At 35.9% G+C, this 10,812-nt stretch overlaps 1 protein-coding gene across 2 annotated transcripts; it reads left to right on the top strand.

The window, feature by feature from the left end:
- Positions 1-3,549: 3,549 nt before the first annotated feature.
- LOC126796478 (probable copper-transporting ATPase HMA5) lies at positions 3,550-10,219 on the top strand. Of its 2 annotated transcripts, XM_050523309.1 has the most exons (7): positions 3,550-3,585; positions 4,584-4,951; positions 6,942-8,336; positions 8,441-8,695; positions 8,871-8,993; positions 9,118-9,597; positions 9,709-10,219. In XM_050523309.1, exons 2-7 carry the CDS (start codon positions 4,637-4,639, stop codon positions 10,126-10,128), a joined length of 2,988 nt encoding a protein of 995 aa, XP_050379266.1. In that variant the 5' UTR covers positions 3,550-3,585; positions 4,584-4,636; the 3' UTR covers positions 10,129-10,219. The 2 variants fall into 2 exon arrangements, with proteins under 2 accessions (XP_050379266.1, XP_050379264.1); XM_050523307.1 differs by lacking the exon at positions 3,550-3,585 and having other exon boundaries at positions 4,332-4,951.
- The last annotated feature ends 593 nt before the right edge of the window (positions 10,220-10,812 follow it).

Here is a 10,812-nt window from a genome sequence, read left to right as displayed (position 1 = left end):
TGTGCCAAAATTAGAACTTCACAATTTAATTTTAGAGTGAAGTTTCACTCTGGATAATGAATATTAGTGCAATACAAGCACAAATAGCTCCTTAAAACAATTGACAATCTTTTAGGTTCTTTTAACTCGATCTCCTTGTTTTATGGTAAGGGGTTTGAACCCCACTATATTTTTTATTTGTCAGTATTTTAAGACATTATTTTTTTTCTTTCTCAACAAAAAATATATCCACCGATTCCTTTTCTTTCTTTTTGTAATCAAATTAATCCTCTCTTGAAATCATTATATAATATAACTTAGTAAAACAAATTCCGTACAAGGCCCCTAAGTTCAACGGGCCCTGCCTCCATTGAAAATAAAAAAAAATTGTTTTCATTCAATTCTTTGTACGTGAATAAAAAAATAGGGTAAATTATAAAATAATACTATTTTTCATCATAAATTAGAAAAAAGTCACTACTTATTTTCCAATTAACTAAAAATGTCATCTCAATTAACTAAAAATTAAAAATAAAGTCACTTTTAAAATATTTTACGGACAATTTTATCATTTATTCTTCTTCTTTTTCATCTTCTTTTTCTTTCTTTTTATAATTTCGGCCATAACTTTGTCAGTCGGTAATGAATTTAAGAGTGGTTGGTACCGTTAGAAAGATCTCTCTCCTCTCTTTGATTTAATACCCTACTCACTCTGAACCGATCACCGTACAAGGCGCAACAATCCTTGCAAGAGGTTGAAGTCGTCAATAGCAGTGCTCTAAGAAATTCCGGCGAAACCGGAGTTTAAGGTTCTCTAATTCTAGTTATTTTCTTCATTCTAAGCATACTCATACCAATTTCTTTTAAATTTTAACATAATTTCGCATGTTTAGACATTTCATCTCGGCATGTCACACCCATTGTCACACCACCTATCACACTCACTGTCACACCCAATGTCACACTACCTGTCACACTAACTGTCACACTCGTTGTCACACTACCTATTACATTACATGTCATACCCGCTGTCACACATGTTGTCACACCACATGTCTCACTATCTGTCACACCCACTATTACACTACTTGTCACATTGTGACTGTTTGTATAAGAAGAATACTATAAATAACGAATTTTTTTTACTGTAATGTGATCTTGAACTTCTCAAATCAACTCATACTATCCAAATATCGACATTAATGTGATATCACACCCTCAGTCACACTACATATCACACTACATTTCACATTACCTGTCATACTGCCTATCACAATAGCTATCACGTACACTGTCTGTCACAGTAGCTATCACACTACCTGTCACAGTGCATTTAATTTTTGACTTATAATGTTTATAAAAAAAAAGTAATCAATTAAATCATTTTATGCAATTTGATATCCCATTTTGGGATTTTCTAGCAATAAATATTACTGATAATTATCTACATTTGTAATTTAGAATAGATAAGTTAAGAATTATTTTTTAGTAATTTCATATGCATTGACTAAGTTAAAACTATCTAGGAAAAAAAATGAGGTCTAAGTACCATTTTAGGAGGTATGAATAGAAGCCCCCAATTACAAAATGTCATTTTTAAATAAAAAACAATCACATCCTTATTAATCTAATGACTTTAGATGAATTCATGTACATAATTCGGACACCTATTTAGTAATAAATTAAATCTAAACTCCATATGATTTAATTACCTTACAACATTTATTCAAAAATTACTTTACGACATTTGTACAAAACGTACCCTACAAGTGACGACAACAAGATTATAAACTTATGACAATTTATTAGATTTTATGAGACAAGTAAGGTAACATATGTTATTTTATATATATATACCCTAATTTTAATTAATATTGCATGTTAGAATGGTAATAAAAGAAAATTTTCATTTGTTTGTCACTAAATATCTTAGAAACTTTTTCGAGTTTAATTCATTAAAAATTTCCATTTTAATTTTATTTACCTTTATTAATTATGTTAATGGCTATAATTAATGGCTACAATTATTATATATTCCTATTCTCTATCGAGTTTTTAATTAAATAATAAATATATGAAAAATCTGTAACAAAATTATTTAGGAAAAATAGTTTTATTTTAAAATATTTTTCTCTCACACATCTATATTTTTCAGATGAAATAATTTTATTTTAAAAATGTTTTTTTTTGCACACACATATATTAAGGATATTTTCGTAAATATCAATTATTATTACATTTGAAAGCATTATCGTGATGGAAATAGAAATAATAAAAAAATAGTTTTTATTATAATCTCGAGTCATTTGATCAATAATGATATGATTTTTTTCATTTAAAAATAATATTTTGTGATTATTTCAATTACTCACGTGACCAAATAATGTGACTTGCCATATGAGATTATGACGCCAAATATGATGACACGAAAACATTTTCCATAAAATTAAAAGGGATTTCTTTCAATTAATTCGTTATACATTTCCTTTTTTATTATTAATTCAAGACATTTTCCCTGGAATTCTACCCTTTTTTTTTCAAAAATGCGCTGTTGATGACTCATCAATCTCCGATCTCTCTCTACGCTGCTCCCCGTGCAACTACTCTAAGCTTCTTCCTTCTCAGACCACCACAATCAAAAATTAAATCAAATAGATAAATAACCAACAATCAATCGAGAAGATTTCAATTCCAAGGCACAACCATCATTCATCTAATGCATTATCATTACTGTTCTCTCTCCGTCCTCTCCCCCTTCATCTCCACCACCACCATCTCTCAAACCCTCCGTCGCATCAATACACCAATAAAGCAATCAAGTTCTTCAACTGGGTTGAATCACTCGACTGCATTCACAACCACCTATCCTTCTTCATGCAGCTACGAAATTCTTGTTTCAGTTGCGAAGAGGTCTATTGGGTAGGTGAAACTCGATGATTTTTTTATAGAAAAAAAGAAGAAGATCAGTTAGAATTTTATTTTTATCAAATAATTTTATTACATTAACCGTGGTTAGAACATAGTTGAGAAAAATAACACATGTTATAAATTTAAACTCTTGGTATTAGGTGAACAAATAAATAGTGGTTGGTAAATTTGCTCTTACATTGACATATTTAAAGGGTTTATTGAAAAACCATAACCATGCAAAGAGAGGATGGGTATCTTGAAGGAATTTATACAGTAACATATGAACAAATGCAAGAATGAATGTATAAAAGGTTATTATTATTATTATTATTATTATTATTTTTAGTTTTTATGAATGTTGGATACATTTGAACTCGATCTCTAATATACCAGATCCTTAAGAAGTCGTTAATTAAGTTGAAAATCCAATTGTTTTCTACGTGGCCTCTTCTATTAAAATAATAATTCCACGTCTTGTTATCGTCGTATTATAAAGTTTGAATAGGTCTGCTTAATTAATTAGCCAATTAAGTATAAATCGTCTCCCTTTTGGCTGCTGTCACCTGTGACATAGTTTTTTGGGGGCGGTTGGTAGCTAGGAAGCTGAAGCTCTACTATATATATCGTTGAATCCTTGATTACTTGATACACATAAGCTCGCAGAAGCCTTCTACCTTCAGTAAACATATCTTCCAAGTAATGCTAATTCGATCTCTTTCAATCTTCGTAAACATATCTTTCATCTTCTAGCTCTACAGTTCTATACGCATGCATGTCACAACTCACAAGTGAAAGTAGAAGTATAATCAACCCAGCATCGATCACCTACCTATTAATTTTCATGATGATTTAGGAGATGTACTACTTTTAATTCATTTAATTACCACCTCGGTTTGGTTTTTGTTTTTTTTTTTTGGGGGGGGGGGGGGGGGGTATGATTAATAAACGCATTTTTGCCTTTCCTCATGCTGTCATGCATGGTTAAATTTAGGATTGCAAATTTTACAAAAGAAAAGGTTTCGTGGATATATTATTTTGTACTTCTGTCAGTACATTGCTTATTATGGACACATATATACACCATGGTCTTTCATCTCAATTCTTGATTTATGAATAGTTTCATTTTTAAATATGTGTAGGTTTAGTCATCTATTACATATAAGGATCGATCACACATGATTTAAGATCCTGGCTAATTCATAAATTTTCATTCTGAGTGAACTGAATTTTTCATTGTCGATAAGAGTAATCATATTGTAGAAGTTATGAGTTTGAAGTTTACTCATCATCAAACTAATGAGACAGAGTTATATATTCTTTATTTTTCTCATTGACTCCAGCTTACTCTTCTATACTTTGACGGTGCGTATTTAAATTCGATAGATTCGAAAGGCCTGATTATCAGGCTCAGTAATCTGGGGATAGATGGAAAACCAACCCGTTTTGAGTTTTGACTTCGTTTATAATAAAATGGACGAAATTTAACGAAAAACTAGAACCACCAAACATCATATATTCAATTCATAGCGTTGGACTTAAGTTCATGGTGGAACCCTCCACCTCGACCTGTCGATCAAGGAAATTCCCCACCTTTAAATCCGGCAATGATTCAAATCTTTCAACAACTCAAACAATATTTCTAATATTACCCTCCAATTTTTAAACTTCGTTGTTTCGTTTGTTTTTCATTTCAGAACTCACAAAGTTCCAGACATACGTACGTACGCCACCCTGCGTTTCTCCTCTCATGGCGACCAGGTTCTTTGCTCTTGCGTGCATACGCAACAATAGCGGTGAAGGCCACGGCGGTGGCAGAAATGATTTCTCGCCGCGGCCTCACTACCCTTCCATGCCAAAGTACCCCAAGGGCGTGGTGGCAGAGGAGACCACTATGGTGGAGGGCACTGAGTCCAAGGCCGTGTTCTCCGTCATCGGCATGACCTGCTCCGCTTGCGCTGGATCGGTAGAGAAGGCGGTGAAGAGGCTGCCGGGGATTCGTGAAGCTGTCGTCGACGTGCTCAACAATCGTGCCCAAGTCATGTTCTTCCCCGATTTCGTTAACGTAAGTTTATTACTTTACTCTTTCTTTGCTGTGAGAATCTTTGATTTTGTCTTGTTGGATGATTATGTCACAGTAAATTACAATTTTAAGTTTTTAACTCCTTTTCTTTTGCGAGTCTTTTCGCTCTCGTAAATCTAATTCTCGTTGGTGTTTTTCATCAATCATATAATGTGAAACATGTGATTTTAGTTCACCTACTTCTTCAGTTCTTCTACTTCTGCTGATTTAATCATTTTAAGAAAAACTATCATCATTGATCTTAGAAGAAAGATTGAGTACCCTTAACAATAAAGGTTTGGTATTAGAAAAATTTGAGGCTGTTACTTATATTTGCCGTCTGTGTGTAGGTTTGTTCATAATTTAATCTAGAACAAAATATTGATAACTCTTGACACTATCACAAATTCGACAGCTTACTCTTTTAAGTTTTAATTTCAACTGATCACTTCTTATACTTTATAAATTAGAGTAATCTAGTTCTTCCATCATCTCTCCATCCAATTTCGGTATTAAGTTGTTGGCTGAGATTATAAATTAGATGAAACTTAACACCCAAATTTGATGGAGAGATGACAAAATGACCATATTGCTCGAATTTAGAAAGTATAAGGAGTGATTAGTTGAAATTGAAACTTGAAGAAGTAAATTGTCGAATTTGTAAAAATGTGAGAAGTGACCAATATTTTGTCATTTAATCTAAACTATCGTAGGCAGAGTATAGTCATATAGAAAATCTTGCAGGGCAATATTGTTTCCAACTTAACTATGTGTATAACTACCTATTATACATCAATGTATGTTATACATCATAAATCCAACGGTCCAACGGTTGACAACAAATATTATTTTTCTGACCCCACTCACAAAACAATATCAACCGTTGGATGTGAAATGTATAGCATACATTGATGTATAATAGAATTTTCCTACTAAGTCAATCTGGGATTAATTGTATTTGTTATTTCGGAAAGCCCTTTGAGCAACTCAGGGAGATATCTAATTTATATTATATAGCACAGAGCCATAAACTGATAGAACGCTGCAGACAATTCTCCTCTTGTTTCCTTAAACCATGTCTCAATCTTCTGACGTAATCACTTCTGTGCTAAGAAAATCAACAACTTTTGTTTTGTATGGAAAAGAGCTTCTCTTCCACAGAGCCAAAACTCTTGTATATTAAAAGTTTAAAACACAAAAGTCTATTCTAAGTTTCTAACAGCAAACTCATCAAACTACTTGATCACTAGCTATTTGTTGATAAACTAACTTGAATAGAATACAAGAGATCTCAAATCAGATTCACGTCATGTTTTCAGCTCAACTTTGCGGAACGTAGACTATTACTAAGCCAATGAGGACATTGCACCTTGATGAACAACTGTTGTAGCTCGATCGCTTTATGATAACATTTTGCTCGATCACTAAATTTTCATCATGTGTTTCTACAAGACTAAAATAAACATTGAGCATGCTATATGTATCATTTAAAGTCAACATGGAATATGGGAAAATTTGATCCTAGAAGATAGAACTGAACAGAGAAGACAAGAAATTATTTAGTTACTGATCCCTTTGGTGTTGGTCTTGTATTTCTGTCTATAATGACATTTTCCGAGGTTTTGATCAAGTTTTTAGGATATTTAGATTAGAAAGATGGTAGAAGCTTAAGAAAAACATCGTCACAGACATATGTCCCAGATGCGAGATCAAACTGGTTAGTGGAGACTCTGAACTAAAAACAGGAGGTTTTGCAGCTGTAAGAAAATAACTTTCTGTATGCCTCCAACAGTAAATGGTTGGACACTGGTTGCTACTAAACATGAAGAGTAGTAGTGGCTTCTATGGGTTATGTGTTTTATTTTTCATACTAAATAAATACCAGGTGTTTAGTCAATTATTGTTGAACCAGTTGGAGACATCTGTAGTTGAGTTTAATTTTCTTTTTGTGTGAGACTTCTGTAGTATATAACAGTTATTTTCCACTTTTTAGGCGGAGACGATCCGCGAGACTATTGAAGATGTTGGATTTCAAGCAACATTGATCGCTGACGAGGGAAATGAGAAGTCCACGTTGGTGTGCAGAATAAGGATCAAAGGAATGACTTGCACTTCTTGCACTTCCACTGTTGAATCAGCTTTGCAGGCAGTGCATGGTGTACAAAAAGCCCAAGTTGCCTTAGCAACTGAAGAAGCAGATGTTCACTATGATCCAAAGATAGTGAGCTGCAATCAGCTGATGGTAACCATTGAAGACACTGGATTCGAAGCCATACTTATTAATTCAGGTGAAGACATGAGCAAGATAGATCTTCTAGTTGATGGTGTAAGGACCGATCATTCAATGAGAATACTTGAGCAGTCTCTTCAAGCACTACCTGGGGTGCAAGGTGTAGACATACATTATGATGACAAAAAAATATCCCTGTCTTACAAGCCGGATATGACAGGGCCCCGGAATTTCATCAATGTGATTGAAACAACAGGATCAAGGCGTTTCAGCGCAAAAATTTATCCAGGTGGTGGAGCAGGGAGAGAAAATCTTAGGAAGGAGGAAATTCAGCAGTACTACAGATCCTTCCTCTGGAGTTTGGTTTTCACCATCCCTGTCTTTTTAACCTCCATGGTCTTCATGTACATCCCTGGACTTAAGCATGGCTTAGACAAGAAAGTTGTAAATATGCTCAGCATTGGGGAGCTTATAAGGTGGATTCTGTCCACTCCGGTGCAGTTTATCATCGGCCGGAGGTTCTATACTGGAGCATACAAGTCATTGCGCCATGGTTCTGCCAATATGGATGTTTTAATTGCCTTGGGAACTAATGCAGCATACTTCTATTCAGTCTACTCCGTACTGAGAGCTGCCACATCCCCACATTTTAAGGGTACAGATTTCTTTGAGACTAGTGCAATGCTTATCTCATTCATTCTCCTCGGGAAGTACCTAGAGGTGTTAGCTAAGGGGAAGACATCTGATGCTATTGCCAAACTGATGGACCTGGCTCCTGAAACAGCCACTTTGTTGACACTAGACAAAGAAGGCAATGTGTTAGGTGAAGAAGAAATTGATGGTCGGTTGATACAAAAGAATGATGTCATCAAAATTATTCCAGGGGCGAAAGTAGCTTCAGATGGTTATGTGATATGGGGACAAAGCCATGTAAATGAGAGTATGATAACAGGAGAAGCACGGCCTGTGTCGAAAAGGAAGGGTGATACAGTCATTGGAGGTACTCTGAATGAAAATGGTGTGTTGCACATCAAGGCAACACGAGTTGGATCAGAAAGTTCCCTTGCGCAGATCGTGCGGCTTGTTGAGTCAGCTCAGATGGCAAAAGCTCCTGTTCAGAAGTTGGCTGATCGTATTTCTAAATTCTTTGTGCCACTGGTATGTGTTCTAAGCTTAATTTCTTAGAATCTGTATATTGTCTGTTTGGTCTACTTGAAGGGATATTGGAAGATTTTCTATTTAAAAGCTCGTTCCAATTTCAGGTGATCATGCTTTCATTCTTTACCTGGCTTTCATGGTTTTTGGCTGGGAAATTCCATGGCTATCCAAAATCTTGGATACCAAAGTCCATGGATAGCTTTCAGCTTGCTCTCCAGTTTGGGATATCTGTAATGGTTATTGCCTGCCCTTGTGCTCTAGGCCTAGCAACTCCTACTGCTGTCATGGTCGGAACAGGAGTTGGTGCATCGCAAGGTGTATTGATCAAAGGAGGCCAGGCATTAGAAAGTGCACATAAGGTTAGACAACTACATCTTTTTTTTTGTTTCTGCATTTTCACCCATTATGACGTTGCATCGACAACAAAAAATGTCAGAAAATACCTCAAGTGCAGATTCATTTTGAGTTTTAAACCAGTTAGTGTCCTAAGAAAATTACATTTGCATCTCATGAATATGATTATTGATTTTGCAGGTGAACTGCATTGTGTTCGACAAGACAGGGACCCTCACAATTGGGAAGCCACTCGTTGTTAACACACGGCTCCTGAAAAATATGGTGCTTCGTGAGTTCTATGAACTTGTTGCTGCAGCTGAGGTAGGCTTTTACCAAGTGTAACCAGTTTCTATAAAGTGAAATAATTTTCATAATTGAAATCATCTGATCATGTACTTAAAATGTTCATGATTGGTAACAGTACTGTAAGTTGCATACATTTCAGGTTAACAGTGAACACCCCTTGGCTAAGGCCATTGTTGAGTATGCCAAAAAATTCGGAGAAGATGAAGAGAATCCTGTCTGGCCGGAAGCGCATGACTTTGCCTCCATTACTGGTCACGGGGTGAAGGCTGTTGTTCGGGGCAGAGAAATAATTGTGGGGAACAAGAGCTTGATGGTGGATCAGAACATTACAGTTACAGTCGAGGCAGAAGACTACCTAGCAGAAGCTGAAGGGCTAGCTCAAACTGGGATTCTAGTAGCCATAGATGGACAAGTGACTGGAGTTCTAGCAATATCTGATCCACTGAAACCAGGTGCTCAAGAAGTAATAACCATACTTAAGTCAATGAATGTTAAAAGCATAATGGTGACAGGTGACAACTGGGGAACCGCAAATTCTATTGCAAATGAAGTTGGTATTGATGCTGTTATAGCAGAAGCAAAACCGGACCAGAAAGCAGAGAAAGTGAAGGAATTGCAGGTACATACAATGACATTACAGGAGGAAATTCATTTCATTCATGTTTATGGTAGTTATGCATTTATGCTAAGTTGCTTACTAATTGCTAAACTCAAACTATCTGATTCAAAGGCTTCAGGCTACACCGTGGCGATGGTGGGAGATGGCATCAACGACTCACCAGCACTTGTGGCAGCAGATGTAGGAATGGCAATTGGTGCTGGCACAGACATTGCAATTGAGGCAGCAGACATTGTGCTAATGAAGAGCAACTTGGAGGATGTGATAACTGCCATTGATCTTTCGAGAAAAACCTTCACCCGTATTCGTCTGAACTACATTTGGGCTTTGGGATATAATGTGCTGGGGATCCCAATAGCTGCAGGAGTTCTCTTCCCATCCACTGGATTTCGCTTGCCCCCATGGATTGCTGGAGCAGCAATGGCTGCTTCTTCTGTCAGTGTCGTTTGCTGTTCGTTGCTGTTGAAGAACTACAAGAGACCCAAGGAGCTGAATAACCTTGAGGTGCGTGGAATCATGATCGAGGGATGAATAATAGGCTTTTTCAACCTTAGGTAGTATTTTGCTGATGAAGCAAACATGTGTGGTAATATAGTCTGCTTGGTTTAATTTGGTTTTGTGTGCATGTAGAGGAAAAGTGTTTTACACAAATTGAATTACACTACTACATCAATCGATCTATACATGTATATATAGTATATAATCAAAAAAGCAACTATCTTCCCTAAATTCCTCCACTATCTTCTCTAAATTACTCCGTGATTCACTCCGTGAATCACGGGCCTTGATTCACGCCAACACTCCCCCTCAAGTTGGTGCATACATATTAACCATGCCTAACTTGCTAAGTGAATCATAAAAGGCCTTTTTAGACACTCATTTTGTTAGCATATCTGCAAGTTGCTCTTCTGTAGGAACAAAAGGAAAACTGATGATTTTTGCGTCTAGTTTCTCCTTTATAAAGTGACGATCAACTTCCACGTGTTTTGTACGATCATGTTGCACAGGATTCTGGGAAATATCAATAGCTGCCTTGTTGTCACAGTACAGCTGCATAGTACACTTAGGCTTAATACCCAAATCTTGTAGCAAATGTCTAAGCCATAATAATTCACACACTCCCTGAGCCATACCTCTGTATTCTGCTTCAGCACTAGATCGAGCTACCACTTTTTGTTTCTTACTCTTCCATGTAACAAGACTACCCCCAACAAA

This window comes from Argentina anserina, chromosome 5, assembly GCF_933775445.1.
Source record: "Argentina anserina chromosome 5, drPotAnse1.1, whole genome shotgun sequence".
Classification (NCBI taxonomy): domain Eukaryota; kingdom Viridiplantae; phylum Streptophyta; class Magnoliopsida; order Rosales; family Rosaceae; genus Argentina; species Argentina anserina.
The sequence above is the reverse complement of the archived record's forward strand: the minus strand, read 5'-3'. Positions and strand labels throughout refer to the sequence as shown.

What these genes read in the sequence shown, in the direction of transcription:
- LOC126796478 (XM_050523309.1), top strand. Translation starts at nt 4,637, where the DNA reads ATGGCGACCAGGTTCTTTGCTCTTGCGTGCATACGCAACAATAGCGGT. An exon ending in CTAAATTCTTTGTGCCACTG is followed by an intron (nt 8,337 to 8,440) that starts GTATGTGTTCTA and finishes TTCCAATTTCAG; the next exon opens with GTGATCATGCTTTCATTCTT. An exon ending in AGAAAGTGAAGGAATTGCAG is followed by an intron (nt 9,598 to 9,708) that starts GTACATACAATG and finishes TCTGATTCAAAG; the next exon opens with GCTTCAGGCTACACCGTGGC.